Source organism: Centruroides sculpturatus, unplaced genomic scaffold, assembly GCF_000671375.1.
Source record: "Centruroides sculpturatus isolate CEXI.00-Female unplaced genomic scaffold, Cexi_2.0 scaffold430, whole genome shotgun sequence".
Classification (NCBI taxonomy): Eukaryota; Metazoa; Arthropoda; class Arachnida; order Scorpiones; family Buthidae; genus Centruroides; species Centruroides sculpturatus.
In genome coordinates this window covers 69885-91939 of record NW_019384725.1, presented here as the reverse complement: position 1 = coordinate 91939, position 22055 = coordinate 69885, and the positions used below count along the sequence as shown (strand labels likewise).

Here is a 22055-nt window from a genome sequence, read left to right as displayed (position 1 = left end):
TGTTTTTCTCTGTCATGATAGTCAATTCTGATTTTTAATGTGATGATTGAGGCATTTGAGAGATGTATGATGAAAAAGACCAGAACTGTGGTGCATTTGCAATTGACTGTTGTATCTTGACAATACACTAACTCACAACTCACTGAAGATTATGCAGTTTTTGGCAGAAAAAAAAGGTGGTTGTCTTACAGACTCCATACTTGCCTGACTTAGCTCCTGTGACTTTACCTTCCTCCCCAAAATTAAATTGAAGCTAAAAGGACACCACTTTGAGACCATTGACAAAATCCAAATAGAATCACAAGTGCTACTGACACTTTTGGTAAATGGACTTTAGCAGTGTCTTTAAATTGTAGAAGAGGTGCTGGGATCACTGTATATGCTCTCAAGGGGACTACTTAGAAGGGCTAGATTTGAAAAAGCTTACTAGCTAGATTTGAAAAAGACAAATGTGTAACTTTTTATAGGTGTAATCTGGGAACTTTTTGACATCAACTGGTTTGAACCGAAGGGGTAGAGCATTGAGCTTGACCCCACTTATCGGCTTCTTTGTCAGGGATGGTCTATGTGGTAAACGAGTGGGAGGGTTAGCGAGGTTGTGACAAGGGGTCGGCTGTACTCAAGGAGGACACTTATTTAAATACAGAATAACATATTTAATAGACTATAAAGTTATACAAATTGAATGTAAAAACGAAAGGTTACAAAAAATAAATGGGAATAGTCAAAAATACTTCTAAGTCGCGACAATTATTAATCCGTTCGTGCTGATAAATTGGCTAAGTACTGGATCTTTTATAGGTACCAATATCTATTAAGTTAAGTTAATCTAACCCTAGCCTATGTCAGAGAGAGAGTGAAAAATTTTCTAAGTGATTACCTCTTAGCCGTGACGATCAAGTTCCTAGGAGTCTTTATGTCGGAGTACTGAGCAGGGGTTTGAATGGGTTCCAGCCTGGTGTCCTCCTGCCGGCGATAGCCCCAAGGTGCAGGTGCGATCCCTTTTTATACATGTCCCTGAGGGAGAACTATCAGGGGAAGTTCTGATGCAATCCCATGTAAGTTCGACTTGTCCAGGTGATGTTTATGTTAATTGTCAGAAATCGAACATTTCTTTAAATTTATCACTTCTATCCAGTATTGTCACTCTTTCTACCTCATAAAATTGATAACAGCTGTCAAACTCACTGAATTAATTGCTGGAGGTAACTAAGGTCAGAGTTTGTCTTGCAACCTTAGTTATAATTGTTCCTTATATGGTCATCTTGATTGGCTGTATCAATGTTAAAATTGGACGAAATAGGAAGTGTGTGGGTTTACTTGATTCCTTTCCCATTTGAAAGTTTAAAAGGTCACTTCTCGAAATGACGCAGAAAATTGAAGAGTTGAAAGGTCTAATTTCGACCTCCCAGAATAATGAAATAATGATGAGAAAAAAGAATATTGAAGATTAAAAATTCACAAAAGTGCTTGAATGCACACTGGTATAAAACACTAATTGGAGATTATTTATTATAATTATATAAAATTTGTATTATAGAAATAAAATAAAACAAATAAATAATTTTTGAAGTAAAATTAAGAAAACTTCTTAATATTATTATATTCAAAAATTTGCTATATTTTTTAAGGGATTTTTTGGTTTATACAAAGGAATGGGTGCCCCCATTGTAGGAGTTACACCAATGTTTGCAATTTGTTTTTTTGGATTTGGTGTTGGAAAGCGTTTGCAACAAAAACATCCCGAAGAGGAATTATCGTAAGTGAAACTAGACTCATTTAATTTTGAACCAATAATACTTATTGATTTAAGCCAAATGATCACTGCAATTAATTGGGCTAATATTATGCTAAATAACACGTGCCTCAGAAAAACCTTTAAATTTTCTTTTGCATAGGTTAAAGGTTTTTCTGAGGCACGTGTTATTTAACTCCGATGTGCAGTTGATTGTTATAATTATTATGCTAAAATTAATAATTATAATTTTCATAATTTATTAAATAATTTAGAACATTCTGGAAGAAAAGAACTGACCCAGGGCAGGGCTTAAACCCGCAACCTCCACTTGCCATGCAGTGCACTTGCCAGTTGCACCACTTGGACCCGAGCAAGCCTTCACTTCCAGATGTATTTAAATTTTAGATAAAACCTTACATGGTTAATCACGGCACTGGCTGGGAATGATTCCTATGCCTAAGTACAACTCCACAACAACACTCAGCCAGCTAACATTTTAAATTAGTGGAATTATAGCCCAATTGTTTAAGTAATTGTTTGGTTATGTTTCTATATACATATCAGGTTTTGTGATATTTGATATACTTATATGTATACTTCATTGGATAAAACATTAGCTGACTGAGTGCCGTTGTGGAGTTGTACTTAGGCATAGGAATCATTCCCAGCCAGTTCCATGATTAACCATGTAAGGTTTTATCTAAAAGTTAAATACATCTGGAAGTGAAGGCTTGCTTAAGTCTGGGTGGTGCAACTGGCAAGTGCACTACATGGTAAGTGGAGGTCGTGGGTTCAAGCTCCACCCCGGGTCAGTTCTTTTCTTCCAGATGGTTCTAAAATATTTAATAAATTATGAAAATTATAATTATTAATTTACTTAAGAGATGGTACCTAATGTCTACCTCTAGTAGCAAATTATTTAGTATTAATCATTAAATTAGCTGAGTTATAGCCAAATTATTTATGTGATCATTTGGTTATGTTTCTAATTTATATAAGCAATGGTGCCTAACATCTACCTCTAGTACCAAATTATCAATACTTAGTTTCTAATTATTAATTATACAGGGTGTCCCACTCAGGAGTACAACTTTAAAAATGCAAATTACTCGCAAATGTACGAACGTAAAGGTGAGCTGTAAGAACTAAACATGCCTGTATTTAGTGGAAAAAACTCCACATTACAAAAGGTACTGAAAATGCCCTTCCCCAATGTCTGCTCAGAAGGAAACATGACACTCCATATTTGAGAATGTCCTCTGCAACATGTCACTGTCGATGGCAGCAATTTCACGCTTGATGTTTGCTTTCAGTTGTTCGATGGTCCTGAGTTTGCTTACATACATCTTGCCCTTTAAATATCCCCATAGAAATAATCTGGGGTAGTTAAATCAGATGATCAAGGTGGCCACAAACCTTTAGAGATTACCCTGTCTCCAAAAAATGATCGGATCTTTTCCATACTGGCTTGAGAGGTATGGCACGTTGTTCCATCCTGTTGGAAGTAACCTTCTTGAAGTTTGTAGTCGTCCAGTTGTTTCACAGATTTGTCAAATAGGGACAAGTATTGGTTGGTGTTTGCAGTCTTGTCAAAGAAAATTGGACCAATGATCCGAGAACAAGAAATCGCGTACCACACTCTGATCTTCGTTAAATAAGGAATATTTTGAACCTTGTTGCATGATGATACATGCAAGCGTTTGTGAGTAATTTGCATTTTTAAAGTTGTACTCCTGAGTGGGACACCCTGTAGCATAATATTAACCCTATTATGGCAATTGTTTGGCTTAGTATCAATACATTGGGTTTTGGGATGTTGATATATTTATTGGTTTATTTATTATTATTCTAATAAGAAAAAATTTTATAAAACTTTTTATTGGAAAATAAATTATATAATATTAACAGAAATTTTTATTTGCTGAATTCTTAAATTATACTCATAAAACTACTCACAAATGGTAGATTTGATGAATGTAATAAAAATAGCCTTATCTTCACACCAGCAAATAGTTTAAAGAGTATACAAAGGTTTTCAACCTATTAATAAACTTGCATCAGGTTGATGATTGTATACATTCTATTATATATGAGTTCTAACATGAACATTACAAAATTCAACTTCAGAACAATTTTGAAATTTACAAGCATGTTCAATACAAAAATAAATTATATGATAATGTGCAATTTAGTAAAAATTAAAAAAAGGTTTTAATTTTTGGTTCAGTGTTACAAATATACATTTTCTTTAAAGCACTGAAAAAGGTGGAAAATAATACAAACACATACATAACATTTTTGATCACTTTCAGAGACCTTCACTGGTTATTATATATTTTCATAAATCATATGCAATTACTCAAACAACTATTTAAAAAAAGGAATATAAGAAAATAAAAGGATGTTCTATATGTAATGTAATGCTATTCAAATTAAAAAAAAAATTTTTTTAATGTTTCTGGAGTTTTTTAATGATACTGAGGTCCAAGATGCCATTGAAGATGGTTCTACAGCCAATCACATAATTTCTTCACTCAGGGTATCCAAAATCTAGTGATGCACTGGAACACTTGCTTGAACTGACAAGGCAGCTATGTATAGAAGATATATAGTCTATGTATCAGTATTACTTTCTATATGTTTACATATACCAACCAATAAGCCATTACAGGAAAAAAACCAAAAGTCTGTCTTTCATTTGGGCAACCCTTATATTAAATTCATCATTGAATCATTTCATAAATTTGAATTTAAGTCATCTATAGTGTCAAAATAAATTATGAATAAGCACATTTAACTACTTTTTCACATAATTATGTTCATGTTACATTATAAGTATTCATTCAAAATTAAAATTAATTGCTTTTTATAAAAAGTATTATTTTCAAATGATCATATTAAATAACTACCAAATTATATTAGAAAAAAAATTTTTTTTTAATAGTGTAACTTTCAATCTGTAACTAAAAAGATATTATTTCATTATTATTTTCTTTTATTTATTTAATTTTTCAATTTACTTCATTTTTCGCAAATTATTATTACAGGTTAGCACAACTTTTTAAAGCAGGAATGTTAGCTGGTGTTTTTACAACTGCAATAATGACACCAGGTGAACGAATTAAATGTTTATTACAGGTAAATGGACTTTAAATTTACAAACTTTAATATAATTTTTTTGTAAAAAATTTCTACAATGGAATAATTTTGTAATGTTATTTTTTTGTTGATCAATATTAAAATATATAAATGTAATGTAATGTGAAGTTTGATCAGTTGATCAGGGAGGCAAGTTGGATGGTGTATTGTTTTGTAAATAAAAATAATTTCTATATGTCTATTGTTTTATAATTATATCACTGTAGTACTACACCACAAATCAATTATATTTCACATTACATTATATTTATACATTTATTTTTATGTTTTAACATTATTAATAAACCTCATTTTTTAAAATATTTCACTTAGTCAAATGTTTTACAAACTTTGTAAATTTCTTCATTTAAAATCTTGTAACCTATACTTTTTTTGTTATATACATTCAGTCTCTAGAATATTAAGAGTAAATACCTTTTTATTAATTTTGTTGTATATTTTTCTTTAATGCATTTCTTTATTTTTCCTAGGTTTTCATCAATAATCCATTCGTAAACAATTGGCAAAATCTGAAACTGACAAAAACCTAGGCAATTATTTCCATATGAATTAATATAAATCCATTGAATTCATTCTAGACAGTCCAAAATACATACCAAAAACACATTTTATAGAGAATATAGTGTTTAATACTAAAAACAATAAGAAATTAATATAAAATGAATATAAAAGACTAATATGATAGCCTCCAAAACAGAATCGCCATGTAACTGTTTTTGATTGATCCAAATTCATAATAATTGTTTGACATCTTCAATTGTTTGTGATCTCTGTTTCATTAACACATTCATGCCTTTTGCTACATTAGCCTCCTTTATTGCTTCCTTTTTTGCCACAATGGAACTTATCATGGATGGCGACTTTCTGTACATGTGACTGATTTCAGCAATCTTAATGTTGTGCTCATATTTTTCAGTGATTTCCTTCAACTTGATCAAGTTCCTGGCCTTTTTCTCTGAAGGGCTGCTGGCTCTGAAAACTTTCTTTGGCTCTATGATGGAGCTAGAGGGAAAGGAAAGCAATGGAATTATTTGACTAGATGCACAGGGTAATGCTCACACAACTGAGCAGGAAAACATATGGGTCACCCTTTGTTTTCACAAAATTAGCAGTGAGGTCACATGGGCACGCCAATGAAATCTGAGGCAACCAACTATAACCAAAGTCAATGAAAATTGAGATATTACTGTACTTATAACTGATTCAAGAAAAATATATTAATACATATACAAAATTTTTAAACTTGTGTTCTCTTATTTAAAAAAATGTTTTGTTTAAAATTTTGTTTTTTATGATTTTTTTAATAATAAAATCAGAAATAACAATTACTATTTTATAAAATGTTTTTAAAATGTAATTAATGTTAAAATTTATAAACATTCAATATTGTTAATTTTGAAAGTTTATAAATTATTTTTAATTGAAGTTTTATGAATTTATTGGAGAATATAATATACTTTTCAATATATTTAGATTCAACAAGCATCTGGAGATAAAAATGTTAAATATGCTGGACCAATTGATTGTACAAAGAAACTTTATCAAGAAGGTGGAATTAGAAGTATTTATAAGGGAACTGCAGCTACATTACTAAGAGGTAATATCTTGTTGCCTAATCTCTTTTTTTTATATGTTTGATGGTAAATGGGTTAATAAAAATATGAAAATAATACAATTATTTTGAGTGTAGTTATTTATTATTGTATTGGCCTAAATATAAGTTGATTCCAAATTTTAAAATCCTTACTTTTTGGAAAAAAAAGAACCTGAATATAAGTTAACCTTTTATTATTGATTTTATTGCATATGAAAAGTTAGCAGTTTGCATTAAAAATTTTGGAAAGTCAAGAAAGTCATTTGAAACAACACTTTATCACTTTCATGTTCATCAGAACTTTCATTGCCCTCTTGGTCTTCAGTCTCCTGGAACAGATCATCATCCTCTGTTATGTCCAAGTTGATGGTACAAATTTCTTAAAGCCCTTTATAATTGTCTTTACCAACAATCTTTCATAATCATAGTTATTCTAACTTTTACTGGAATATGTGGAATTTTTATTACTTTTTTATCTATGTGATTGATTGTGAAAATTAGACATGTTCAATTCTATTTCTTTCTTTTCAAAATTACAATAAAGTTTGATATCTATCTGCTTATAAGTACAAATTCAAAAAAAGTCAGCATAAATGAATTTTTGAATGTTCTTTTAGAAATTTTTAAAAACTGCATTTAAATCATACCTAGTTGATCAGAAAATTGTGTTCAAAGGATTTGTTTTATAGAAAGATTATTGGACATCTATATTATAAGCAACAAATTATAACTTATTGCTTCTTCTTTGTTATCTTTTTTAAATTTATTAATTTCATTTTTATTGATAGTGATAGTTATAGAGCAAAATTGAAACAATTTCTTATGCACCAGAAATTGAAACAATTTCTACAGCATATACATTATGACTATTGAAAATGAAACAAACTTTGTTTCATTTTCTTTTGTCTTGTTTTTTTTTATAAATGTCTAAAACATTCTTTTAAAGCCTAAAACATATAATCATATCAATATACAAAAATATAATTAAAATAGAAATTTATACTTTACAATAGAATAAATTTTGTAGTAAATTTTCAGCAGCCTTCCCCCAATTTTTGACAATCTCTCAATTAATAGAGACTCCTAGGAGCAAGATAAAAAGTAACAAAATTAGAATATCTGTTGAAGTTATGAAAACTGATTGATTTTATCAAATACAGTCGACCCCCCTATAAGATCATTGATTTTTCTGTTTTATCTGAATTACATGTTGTACGAGTCACTTAGATTTTACAAATACGTGTGCTGGGCTGTGAACGGCTCACATATTTGTAAAATCTAAGTGACTCGTACAACATGTAATTCAGATAAAACGGAAAAATCAATGATCTTATAGGGGGGTCGACTGTACAATAAAAACAATTTGCTTAGATTAGTTGATTGTTTACAATCACACCAAACAATTCCCACTCATTGTTTGCATGCTGCAGCATGACAAGTCAAATACATAAAATCATCAATAATACAATAACTTTTATTTGTTTATGTTTTTATAAATCAGATTTTTACAAACTTTTAAGAAATATTAACACATACTTTATAAATATCGTAAACTGAGGTTACTTTGTGACATAACACCAGAATGACTTATTTTGGATGTAGTGGGTTATATCCATTTCAAAATTTATTTGTGAGTAAGATATCAACAGCTTATACAGTGATGTTATCTGAAAAGCATAGAATGCAGTATTTCCCACCATTAGTATTCCTTCTGATAACAAAAAAATCAATTGATGTATGAAGTGTTTGGTACTTTGTTCAGCTGTAAGAAAACTTTTATCCAAATGGGGTCCAGCTTTCCCTTTAAGTCCTCCCGGAAGGAGCTACTATAATACTCCTGCAGGGTATTATAGTATTTCCCTCTAAATTACTATTCCAATCTTGCTGGAGACTATTATCAATGGATTGCTCATCACTACCTTCTTTTTTTCAGGAGCCTTGAGTAACCCAGAAATTTCTGTTAGGTTTGGTTGGTTAGATCTCACAATCTGCAAATTTTCCTATTCATCTAAATTTCCTCTTATGTGACACATGAATACAGTAAGTTGAAAGCACAAACATATAAAAATAACATGCAGAATAAAGCCTGAAACAGAACATATACACCTAATTATATGGCCTTTCTAGGGACAATTATGAGTCCATTCTGAGACTCCTTCTACTTATCAATCAAACAATACACTCTTCTGATACATAACACTTTCTGGACTTTTAGTGCTCTCTGAGCAGAAAAGGGACAAACCTCAAAAAAAAAAAAAAAAAAAAAAAAAATGTAAAGTTGTAAGAAAACAAAAATAGTTGATGTATTAAAATTATGTTCAAGTTAAAGTATTTTTCTTGTTTATAATTATCTATAAAGACAGTTAATTTTTATTAATTTGTTAGTTTGTGTAAATTAGAGAATAAATTTCATAGAGTTGAGGGGTTACTTTGTGCCAGTATACAAAGAATGTGATGAAAGTGTAGGGAGTGAAATTACAGATTCATGAGATGCAGACAGTAAAATAAGACATTCCATATAATGGAGATTTAGCGTAGAAAACAAAAATAAAGTGATAATCATGTAGTTGTAATTTTTGAAGAGAGATACTACTTTGGAATTATAATAGAAGAGAGAAAAAGATGGTGCACATATAAATGCAGTGGAGTCTATTGGAAAATATTGGTAATGGCCTGAAGACAAAAACAAGAAATGGCTAAGTTGCCATCTGGATCATTTTATTTTATTGTTCTCTTATTCTTGAAAAATGATTTTTTACATTCAATATCACATTGTCAACAAGTTTCATGTTTCTGGTAATAAAAAATAAGATTTACTGTTTATTGAAGGATTAAAAATTGTTTGTTTTGTGAAAATTAATAAAAATCAGTATTTATAATGAATGAGTTTTGTTTCCCCCTTTTCTTTCTTTTTTTCTCAATTGTCATGGAGTAACATTGTGACATGGAATTCACTATAAATTTATGCAACAAACAGGCTGTCACAAAGTTACCCCAAATGACAGTAAAATTGTTACAAATATTTTTCACAATGTTGTGTAAAATAATAAATTAACAATTAAGAACTCTACGTGTAAAGAAAAGGGAATATTAAATCTTCATAAAATGACAACAATATGTTTGGTCCAATAATCTGGTAATTAATATTAAAAAAACATGAAAATTATCACAAAGTAATCTCAGTTTTATCGATATTTAAAACTTTTTAACCTTCATTGCTCATTTGATGAAATATAAAATTTTAATATTCTCATTTAATTTTTATGTATAAAAAACAATATTAAATACCTCAATAACTGGTGTATATTTTCTAAAAACTTACCAGTATGCCAAACCAGTTAAACAAACAATGAAAATATTTAATATAAATATTCTTGTCCCTATCAATTGGACATCTTCAGGTTACATAAGAGCAGAATATCAAATTGAATATAGAACTTGAATTGTTAAATGACCAAGGTTTGGGCATGCATTGAACTTAAAATTCAACTTGAGTTCTATATTCAATTTGGTATTCTGCTCGTATGTAACTGAAGATGTCTGATTGATATGGATAAAAACATTTGTTATATTAACTATTTCTGTTGTTTGTTTAATTGGTTTGGTGTGCTGTGGTTTTAGATTTTAAAAAAAACGGTACTTTTTTGCATTTAAAAAGCAAATCATTATCATTTTGCTTTACAACATTTTACATAATTATTTATTTAATAAAATGTAATTATTTAAAAAAATAATTATTGAATAAAAGATATGATGTGATAGGTTTGTAATTATATATGAAATCAAGCCAGATTTATTACAAGGCTACATTTTAACTAATTAAATATACAAATGCTATGTAATTTGGATGAAACAAAGGTGATTAACTTGTTGTTTTGTGTTAAATTTAATAATTACTATTAAATTTAACAAGAATAGTCTGAAAGAAACTGTTGATCTGGAGTGGCACTCAAACCTATAACTTCTGCTTACCCTGTAGATGCATTGCAAATTGCACTACCTGAATCTCTCTGATTTTTGCTTACAGAGTAAATTAATTTAGGAGATATAACCATGTAGATCACTCACTGATAATATGTAAAATGTGGCTTGATAATAAATCTGTCTTGGTTATTTGATTCATAATAGGCTTGACTTAATAACGATTGCTTGCAATTCAGAATTATTGGGATTAGATCTTTATTTCATAATTTATTGTTCTATGTAAAGAGTAATAAATTACGAAATATAGGTCACTGGGTGAATTATGTGAATTGCTTTGGAAGTCTTTAGCTGAGATGTTATTATAGAATATGAATCTAAATCTGATAATTCTGAACAATTAGTAATAGTTTTGCTCGGACAATACTTTCTATTACTATTTTGCAGATCAGATTTTTATATATAAGTTATATTTTTGAAAGAAAACTCAAAAACTAAAAAATTTTTAAATGAAATGAAAATTTTATTTTTGTTATTTCATTCTAAAAGTTTATTTAAAATTTTTTCTACATAAAAGCAAGATAAACACATGTAAATAAAATTTAATTGTACAAAAATTATATTCATAAATTTGATAATATAATAAAATCATTTATCTGCCAGAAAATTATTTTATACTACATCTAAGATTATAGGTTAAAGTTTTTGAATGGGAATTAAATTTCGAGTTTCCGATAATCAAATGTTAAGGTTTCATTTGATAATTTTTATCAATAAAGTTTCACAAATATGTAAATTTCTCTACAAAAATGTAATTTATGTAATAATTTTAATTTTAATAATATCTGACTATAGCATTTAAAAAAATACTTTAATATAAATAAGTGTTATAGTATATTTAATAATAATTAATATATTAATACAGTAATTAATGATGATCAAATATTCAAATATAATTATATCTATGAAAAACTTTGCAAATTTTCCTTGAATTTCATTTAAAAAAGTAAAATTTGGTTGTTAAATTTAAACTAAATTGTTATAATTTAATAAATGACTGATTTTTAATCATTTTAGTTAACTTGAAAAATTATTTTAAGTTTAGCTAATTAGCTTATCTTTTGAAAATGAAACTATTAATTTGAAAAACATTAAATCAAAAATTTGACTTTGGGAAAAGTTAGTATTTATTTTATAAATTAATTTTTTAATTTGAAATATAACTATATTAATAATAATATTTTTAACTTATTTTTTTTACGAAGTTTTTCTAGTAATTAAAAAAAATATATGTTGCATGGTTTCTTAATGGAAATTGGAAAGTATTGTTCACAACTTTAGCATTTGATTATCAAAAATTTATGATTTTTTTTAATTATCCTAATGTTATATAAGCCTATAAAATTTTTATTTATTTTTTTTTAATTTTAAAGTATTTCTGGATAACTGATATTTCTGTTATGTTAAATAAATACTTTTTTTTATGAAGAATGAATTGTTTCATTACATTTTAATATTTTTATGGCTTCAAATACATTTCTTCCCTGAAATTTATTTGGATATTCACATCTTGGTATAATTCTTTTATCGTCTTTATAAATTGTTTCAAAATCGGAACAGCTTGAATTTTTTGCAGAATTACAAGCTTTAGATATGGTATACGATACTTTTGCTGTTAAATTTCCTTTCCACACTAACATACTGCATGTGCAATTCCATGGATTTGCATCTAATCTCAAAGCTTGAAGTGATACAATTTGAAATATTTCCTCAGATAATACAGTTAATTTATTTTGACTTAGAATTAATTCTTTTAGTGATTTAAGAGGTTGAAGAGAGTATTCTGAGATATATCTAAGTTGATTATAAGAAAGATCTAATGACAAAAGATGATAAAGCCCCTGAAAACTGTTATTCGATATCTTTCTTAGTTTACAGTTATGTAATACTAATTTTTTCAATGCTTTATGTGCGCCCATGAAAGCTTTATCTCCTAATACCATAATTCTACCATTCAGATTCAAATGCAGTAATGAGTTTAGACCATAAAACATATGTTCAAGTAAAATATCATTATCGACATTTGGAATGTGTAAAAATATCAAAGATTGTAAACCTCTAAAGCTAAATTTCATTAAGTGTGTTGGTTGTTGACTATGTCCTAATGTCAATCTTTGAGTGCTGTTTAACAATTGAAAACAATGTGGAAAAATAACTTTTATAGGATTATGTTTTAACTCTAACCATTGAAGTTTTGGAAGAGATGGAAAAGTAAGACTCGAGAGATGATCCAAATGATTATTACTCAGGTCTAAAATTTCTAATTTGCGTAAACCAATGAATGCATTTGACTGAACTGAAAATAAATCATTATGCGATAAAAACAGTCTTTTTAATTCTGGCGCTCCATAAAAAGAAAAGTCACCAAGTTCTTTAATTCCACTGTGTATGAAATGGAGTTCTTTTAAAGATTTTAATCCTTCTAACATTTCCCATTTAACAACACCTATATTGCAGTTAATTATCTGAATAATTTCTAAGACTTGTAAATTTGAAAATAATTTTTCTACATTTCCCAAATTAATTTGCTGTAAAGATAAGAATTTCAAATGCGGTAATACATGAAAAACTTGTGATGATAGTTTCAATTTTTTTTTGTTTCCTTCTCCTTGTAGATCTATCCCTTGTAGGCTTTGAAGATGCGATATCATTTCAGGTAATAAAGTATTATACGAGACTTCGGTATTTTGCAAAACTGTCAAAATTTCAGTATCTGTAGGAACATTTTGAAACATTTGTAGTAACTTTGTTTCTTTCTGAACAGTACAGAGTGCAAGTTTCACTTCTTGATTAGTAAACCATCTTGACATCAAAGTAGACTTTGACAAACTGGTAATTGGACATTGGCATTCATGAGGGCATTCTTTTTTCCATTTTACAGGATAAGGATTTGCCTTAAAGAATAAAATTTTTTATTAATAATATAAATTTTATAAATATGTAATTCATTGTATTGTACAGTAAAACTTTTCCAAAACAGAACCTTAATAAAGAAAAAAAAATGCCTAAATGGAAAAATTTGTTAGGAATGCAGTGATTTTCTGTGTTTAAAAAAAACTTGTTCAAAATGGAAACCTGCCAAACTGGAAAAAATATTCAGTACTGTATGAGTCCAGTTTACACAGGTTTCATTGTATAGCATATTGAAATTAAAGGCTAAAAGCAATTGATTATTCCATTATATTGAAATACAGGTATACCTCGAATTATGCCGTTTTGAGTTTCATCATTCTTGATTATACATCGTTTGTCAAAAAAATATATGGAAAAATAAAAATCAAGTTTAAGTCATTTTATTTGACTTTATGTCTGTCCACCACAAATATTGAAATCATAATATCACTAGAAAAGTGTTAAAAGCACATAAAGTCATATTAAAATACATACATTTACAGTAAATGTTAATATAATCATCATAAATCGTAGAGAACGAAATATGAAAATATCTGTGACTCTGTGTTGTCGTCATATAGCTGGTATTTTCAACGGTAGTTCCAATATCTACGGTTTGGCATCATTGTCAGTGCCACTCGATATTGGTAAATTTAACAAATTTTGAAATCCATTTAACATTAAATAAATTTATTTTTTACTATTGCAAAATAATTTTAATAACTGTATTTGTTATTTAACCTTACAAAATCATCTTATTTTATAATGTCTTAGAGCAAACCACATTCACAAATAAAGAGTCTGTGATGTACTGTAAACATCGCCAAATTGTAAACATGCATGTTTACAAGTATGTACTGTATGCACATGAATTCATAAATTTAGATTACTTTTTTTCCTGTACTATATTAAAAACTAAAATTTATTTGTTTGTAAGCTTAAAATAGATTCTTATTAATCATATATTATTAAAAATGCATTTATAAATAAAATACAGAACTGGGAATGGTATTTGTGGTTTTGCCTAGTGACAAGTAAATTCGACTTACATCATTTTTCGACTTAAGTCGCCTCTCCTGGAACCAATTACTGATGTAAGGCGAGGTATACCTGTAAATAGTTCATTTGTTTCATGAAACATAGGTCTGAAAATGTTTCTTTCTTACTTAAACTTTTCTTTCCTTACATAGTTGCATTTTTTCTTGTATATCCTAGCCGGCATAGCTTTACAAAATAACAATATCTTCTAGTTTAATTACTGGTACCAATGAACACCATGAACCTTTAATTCTGGTAACATAGTGTTACCAGAAGCATACCTTAGGTAAGATCAAAAGCATTAGTTTGATATTGTATTAAATGCTATGTTACTGGAATTAAAGGTTAATTGCATGAAAGAGGTTAAGTCATGGTGTTATTTTTTCTTGAAACATACGAATTTAAGGTTTTAACTTCTTTTTCAAATGTAGATTGATAGGATTTTAATAAATTTGAATAATGTAATTTTCTAGAATAAATTTTGAAATCCATTTAAGATTAAAAAAAATCAGTTTATAAAAATTTAATTTTGAAATTTAAACAGTTTTAAATTCAAAATAAAAATAACAATTACAAACTACCTCTTGTAAAAAAAATATAAATTAATATTGGTTTTAATTTACAGTATTTAAAATAATATTATATAATGTATGTTAATTAAAATGTTATAATTATATGGCTTTTAATCAAGTAAAGAAAAATGTTAACTTTATTATTAATTTAAATGCCATTATTTAGAATGTAAAAAAGAATATATAATTAAAATTTTAAAAAATATAAATTTCATATGTTAATGTTATAACTACCTGNTAAACCTCTAAAGCTAAATTTCATTAAGTGTGTTGGTTGTTGACTATGTCCTAATGTCAATCTTTGAGTGCTGTTTAACAATTGAAAACAATGTGGAAAAATAACTTTTATAGGATTATGTTTTAACTCTAACCATTGAAGTTTTGGAAGAGATGGAAAAGTAAGACTCGAGAGATGATCCAAATGATTATTACTCAGGTCTAAAATTTCTAATTTGCGTAAACCAATGAATGCATTTGACTGAACTGAAAATAAATCATTATGCGATAAAAACAGTCTTTTTAATTCTGGCGCTCCATAAAAAGAAAAGTCACCAAGTTCTTTAATTCCACTGTGTATGAAATGGAGTTCTTTTAAAGATTTTAATCCTTCTAACATTTCCCATTTAACAACACCTATATTGCAGTTAATTATCTGAATAATTTCTAAGACTTGTAAATTTGAAAATAATTTTTCTACATTTCCCAAATTAATTTGCTGTAAAGATAAGAATTTCAAATGCGGTAATACATGAAAAACTTGTGATGATAGTTTCAATTTTTTTTTGTTTCCTTCTCCTTGTAGATCTATCCCTTGTAGGCTTTGAAGATGCGATATCATTTCAGGTAATAAAGTATTATACGAGACTTCGGTATTTTGCAAAACTGTCAAAATTTCAGTATCTGTAGGAACATTTTGAAACATTTGTAGTAACTTTGTTTCTTTCTGAACAGTACAGAGTGCAAGTTTCACTTCTTGATTAGTAAACCATCTTGACATCAAAGTAGACTTTGACAAACTGGTAATTGGACATTGGCATTCATGAGGGCATTCTTTTTTCCATTTTACAGGATAAGGATTTGCCTTAAAGAATAAAATTTTTTATTAATAATATAAATTTTATAAATATGTAATTCATTGTATTGTACAGTAAAACTTTTCCAAAACAGAACCTTAATAAAGAAAAAAAAATGCCTAAATGGAAAAATTTGTTAGGAATGCAGTGATTTTCTGTGTTTAAAAAAAACTTGTTCAAAATGGAAACCTGCCAAACTGGAAAAAATATTCAGTACTGTATGAGTCCAGTTTACACAGGTTTCATTGTATAGCATATTGAAATTAAAGGCTAAAAGCAATTGATTATTCCATTATATTGAAATACAGGTATACCTCGAATTATGCCGTTTTGAGTTTCATCATTCTTGATTATACATCGTTTGTCAAAAAAATATATGGAAAAATAAAAATCAAGTTTAAGTCATTTTATTTGACTTTATGTCTGTCCACCACAAATATTGAAATCATAATATCACTAGAAAAGTGTTAAAAGCACATAAAGTCATATTAAAATACATACATTTACAGTAAATGTTAATATAATCATCATAAATCGTAGAGAACGAAATATGAAAATATCTGTGACTCTGTGTTGTCGTCATATAGCTGGTATTTTCAACGGTAGTTCCAATATCTACGGTTTGGCATCATTGTCAGTGCCACTCGATATTGGTAAATTTAACAAATTTTGAAATCCATTTAACATTAAATAAATTTATTTTTTACTATTGCAAAATAATTTTAATAACTGTATTTGTTATTTAACCTTACAAAATCATCTTATTTTATAATGTCTTAGAGCAAACCACATTCACAAATAAAGAGTCTGTGATGTACTGTAAACATCGCCAAATTGTAAACATGCATGTTTACAAGTATGTACTGTATGCACATGAATTCATAAATTTAGATTACTTTTTTTCCTGTACTATATTAAAAACTAAAATTTATTTGTTTGTAAGCTTAAAATAGATTCTTATTAATCATATATTATTAAAAATGCATTTATAAATAAAATACAGAACTGGGAATGGTATTTGTGGTTTTGCCTAGTGACAAGTAAATTCGACTTACATCATTTTTCGACTTAAGTCGCCTCTCCTGGAACCAATTACTGATGTAAGGCGAGGTATACCTGTAAATAGTTCATTTGTTTCATGAAACATAGGTCTGAAAATGTTTCTTTCTTACTTAAACTTTTCTTTCCTTACATAGTTGCATTTTTTCTTGTATATCCTAGCCGGCATAGCTTTACAAAATAACAATATCTTCTAGTTTAATTACTGGTACCAATGAACACCATGAACCTTTAATTCTGGTAACATAGTGTTACCAGAAGCATACCTTAGGTAAGATCAAAAGCATTAGTTTGATATTGTATTAAATGCTATGTTACTGGAATTAAAGGTTAATTGCATGAAAGAGGTTAAGTCATGGTGTTATTTTTTCTTGAAACATACGAATTTAAGGTTTTAACTTCTTTTTCAAATGTAGATTGATAGGATTTTAATAAATTTGAATAATGTAATTTTCTAGAATAAATTTTGAAATCCATTTAAGATTAAAAAAAATCAGTTTATAAAAATTTAATTTTGAAATTTAAACAGTTTTAAATTCAAAATAAAAATAACAATTACAAACTACCTCTTGTAAAAAAAATATAAATTAATATTGGTTTTAATTTACAGTATTTAAAATAATATTATATAATGTATGTTAATTAAAATGTTATAATTATATGGCTTTTAATCAAGTAAAGAAAAATGTTAACTTTATTATTAATTTAAATGCCATTATTTAGAATGTAAAAAAGAATATATAATTAAAATTTTAAAAAATATAAATTTCATATGTTAATGTTATAACTACCTGAAGCCAAGTCTTGGTTAAAAACAAATAACAATCTATTAATATCAAATTTTATCCATATAAAACAAGCTTTATTCAAGTCACAAGTAGATAAAGCTGACAGTATCCAAAAATAGATAGATGAAGCAAAAACAACAAAAAATTTGGCTTATCCACCCCATTTTGGATAAAGTAAGAAGATTTAGGGTTTTACTTTAGACAGGTAATTTGTGATCTTTCCAGTTCAGGTTGGATGGATAAAGAAGAAATTTTGTTTTAATCTAAGATCTGCTACTTCACAAACCAAAGAACCAGCAATAGAAAAGAAGTGAATGTATTTGTCTATTTTTAGAAATCAGACAAAAAAAATAACACTCCAATACTGATTAATTAATATTAACTAAGTTTAACTAAAAAATGTCATAGCTTTAAAGCTATGATATTTTATGGATTTAACTTTAAAGTAACAAAAACAAATATGGTATTTTGATGTACAGAATACTGATATACATTAATCTTAAGTGGCACATATGAATGGATGATCATAGTAATAAATATAATTGTGAAAAAAAAAAGATCCTTCAGTTAAGCTTTTATAGTTTTTTAAATTATTTTAATTTTTATCATTGTGACAGCCTCAAGTAAAGGTTGTATGTATGTCAAATAAATAAAGATTGTTTATATGGTCCTGTATGTGTTCCAAAAGGACTTTTAAGATACCTACCTATTTTTCTGTTTATCTTCAATTGTATTTATTAACGTAATGTATCCTAGTTTCCATAAGCCCCCTCTTTGGACATCCAGCAAAACTCGACCCCCTCCTCTTTCCCTCGTCTGACTTGTGATAATCCCCCTCTACCTTCCAGTATGGATGTCATTTATGGGCAGCCCCAAAGTACATTTTATATGGATAAAGTTCAAAATTAATATTAAATTGTTACTTTAACCAAAAATTTTAGATAGAGATAGCATTATCTGCTCAATCCTAGCTTTAATTGTAACTCATAAATATTTCAAGTACTTTCACTTTTAATCATCTAAAGCATTGTAGAAATTCATATCTGATGATGATTTAAATCAGGGGTGGCCAAACCATGGCGCATGCGCCAAACTTGGCGCATTGGACGTTTACAAGTGGCGCTTTAGTCAGTTCTGAGCAACATTGCCAGATTTGGCTTCTTTGCAATTAAGAATATTACATAGAAAATTAATTTTTTATAGTCTGTCTTGGCAAGTTCATTTGTTGCACAATTCGTTGCAATCAACTTTACAGATAAAATGAGTGTTCTCCACATAGTAAATTACAGTGTATGCATGTATGTTTATTTTCGATCAGTGCATAGGCGTCTAAATGACAGTGCTACCGTCCGGACAGTCCACGAGTCGGTTGGACTGCTACACCTTTTTTTTTTTTTTTTTTCTTCTACGATTCACGATACATTCGCAATCGTGTATGCCACTAATGTCAAACGGGACTATTTTGTACGGGTAACTACACCACCACCGCATTTTTTATTAATTTTTTTTTCACACAACTGAATTTTGATCTTTTAAATTGAAATACCTGATTAAAGGGTGGCCGAAATTTTTCTCCGCCCCGGGCGGCTAACACCCACGGTACGCCACTGCGCATCTGAACTCGTCTATCAAAAAATTGGCGCATGGTATGCAAAAGGTTGGCCACCCCTGATTTAAATGATTTAAAGCAAAAGTATTTGAAATGTGTATATTTTTTAATAATGTAAGAAATCAGATTCATGTTACTAATCAAATAATCAAGCTAGCTTTATTATCGGGCTACATTTTGGCCAATTAAATATACAAATGCTATGTAATTTGGACTAAGTAGATGATTAAGTTGTCATCTTGTATTAAATTTAATAATTAGAATTAAATAAATAATTTAGAATAGTCTAGAAGAAAAGATTGATCCAGAGTGAGACTTGAATCTGCAACTTCTGCTTACCCTACAGATGCATTGCCAATTTACTACATAGATCACTTGATGATGTATAAAATATACCTCAATAATTCCAGATAGTGTTTTCTTTCAGAATATTCTAAATTATTTAATTCTCATTATTAAATTTAATACAAGATAGTGACTTAATTATCTACCTTTGGTACAAATTACACAGCATTTGTATATTTAATGATAAATCTGGCTTGATTTATTTGATTAGTATATTTTTAAAATATTTTATTCAGTTTTAATTTAAATTGAATTGCAGAATTGTGTATATTTCTATGTTAATGCATTTATTAATACAATAGATAATGAACAGTCATATTTTTTATATTTTTAAGAGGTTTGATGTCTTATATTAAGTTGTAAGAAATATAACATTTGTACTTAAATATTCATTGTAGTAATATATTTAATTTAGTTTTTTATTGAGGGGAAAATATCTCCAAATTTAAATAAATGAAAATTAAATTAAAATATTATGTTATTTGATTGACTAATGCTTTATTTATTTGTGGAGAAAGATGATTAAATTTAAAAACTTATTCTATTTTTTGTTTTTAAGTTAAAATGATTCATTTTTAGCTTAAAAATGAAACTCTTGTTATAATTTTTTAACTTTTATTAGAAATATATTTGTGGTTTTTAGAAATTTTATAAAAATAAAGTTTAAGCTTATTAGCTGTAAACAAAATTCAGTAATAAATTAGAATGAGTTTATACTTTTTTCAACCATTACAAGTAAGCAAATGTAAGAGAATTTAGCCTAAAAATTTAAATATTAACAATATATTTATTTATAAAAGATCAGATTTATTTGATGTATATAAACATCAAATCAAAACCCAATTTCTAGTTAAACTGCCAAATTATCAGGTTATAATATGGCTGTGATTAATTAAATACTAAATAATATTTATTCAATTTTTATTGTTTTAAAGATACAATAATTTTCTATAAAAACAATAAATCTATTAATTAATTAACTATTAATAAAATTATTAGTATTAATAAAAGAACACACTTACTGATGTCAAAAGTATAATTCCTTTCAAGAACAAAACTAAAAATAAATACTGAATGTTAACCATATTTTCCTGAGCAGTTTTAAACCACTTATTTTATTAACGTAGTTTTAATTGTTTTGACACTTTAATTATTGTTTACATAGTTTTGAATTTGTTGAGCAGAATGTGTATAATGACAGTTCTTTCTAATCAAGTCTAGCAGGAAGGGGCATATGTCCTACATTCGTTACTGGTGATTAGTGATACTAAAGTCCAATTAGCAGTTACACCTTTTCCTTTTCCCCTGTCATTGGTATATTACTTGAAAACACCCTCTTGATAATTTTATTAAATAAAAACTAAGCAATTATAGTATTAAAGAAATGAAACCTTACATAGTTTAAATTTATTTATTAAAGAAACATTCAGTTTTGTTAAATATATAAGTCTTATTTTAAATTGAATTAATCAAAAATTATTTAGAAATAATTCAAATTAAAAAAAATCTTTTAAGTTAAAATTATTGTTTATCTCGATAATTGTGTTTATTGTATAGTTTAATAATTTAATCATTTTTATGGGTAATACTAATTGCTTAAAATTGCAATAAACATTTTTTTGTTTGATAAAAGTTTTAATTTTGCTAAGAATGCATTAAGAGCTACAGAAAACATTATGAATATGTTCTGGAGTTTTTAAACAGTTATTATATAAATATGAGTGAAAATATTCTGTAATATTTGTAGTCTAATCACTTGTATAAACTTTGTGTATTTAGCTAAATATATTTATTTATTTATTTATAACTTTAGTAAAAAGCAATTAAAAGAAATAATATGTTAATTTAAATATGTTAATCGTAAGATTTTAACAAATATGGTAATTTTTTAATGCATTTTGTCCCAAAAATAGAGTAATATTTTTTAGAATTAAATTTTATGTTACATGTTCCATCTCATATTAACAAGAATGTCAAGAGCTTATTATAGGACCTGAGAGTAGAGCCCTTTTACCATTTATTTGAACAAATGAAATATGTAGAATGTTTCTTTATTAATAAAAAGCAGTTCTAAAGAATTTTTTTTTGTTAGTAAAAATAACATTAATTTATAGGGACAACAACCATTATGGGCCCTTAAGTTTACTCCTGGCCTGGGAAAAATCCCCAACTCTTCTTGATGGCCTTTCATTTGAAATTATTTCATT

At 27.5% G+C, this 22055-nt stretch overlaps 2 protein-coding genes across 2 annotated transcripts in view; one reads left to right on the top strand and one right to left on the bottom strand.

Annotated features, from left to right (window-relative positions):
* LOC111628105 (mitochondrial carnitine/acylcarnitine carrier protein-like) overlaps window positions 1–22055 on the top strand; it is a 43882-nt gene that overhangs the window by 10598 nt on the left and 11229 nt on the right. Inside the window, exons 3-5 of the mRNA XM_023371827.1 lie at window positions 1632–1759; window positions 4786–4876; window positions 6371–6494. Coding sequence (XP_023227595.1) covers window positions 1632–1759; window positions 4786–4876; window positions 6371–6494 — 343 coding nt within the window. The remainder of the gene's footprint in view (window positions 1–1631; window positions 1760–4785; window positions 4877–6370; window positions 6495–22055) is intronic.
* Window positions 11686–21204, bottom strand: LOC111628103 (leucine-rich repeat-containing protein 4B-like). Its single transcript, XM_023371826.1, has 3 exons — window positions 20871–21204; window positions 15218–16055; window positions 11686–12528 (listed from the first exon to the last, which is right to left on the bottom strand). Exons 1-3 carry the CDS (start codon window positions 20931–20933, stop codon window positions 11894–11896), a joined length of 1536 nt encoding a protein of 511 aa, XP_023227594.1. The 5' UTR covers window positions 20934–21204; the 3' UTR covers window positions 11686–11893.

Coding starts and splice junctions, on each gene's coding strand:
- LOC111628103 (XM_023371826.1), bottom strand. CDS start 20,933: ATGGTTAACATTCAGTATTTATTTTTAGTTTTGTTCTTGAAAGGAATT. Junction 16,056..20,870: donor GAATTATACTTTTGACATCA/GTAAGTGTGTTC, acceptor TTATTCTTTAAG/GCAAATCCTTATCCTGTAAA.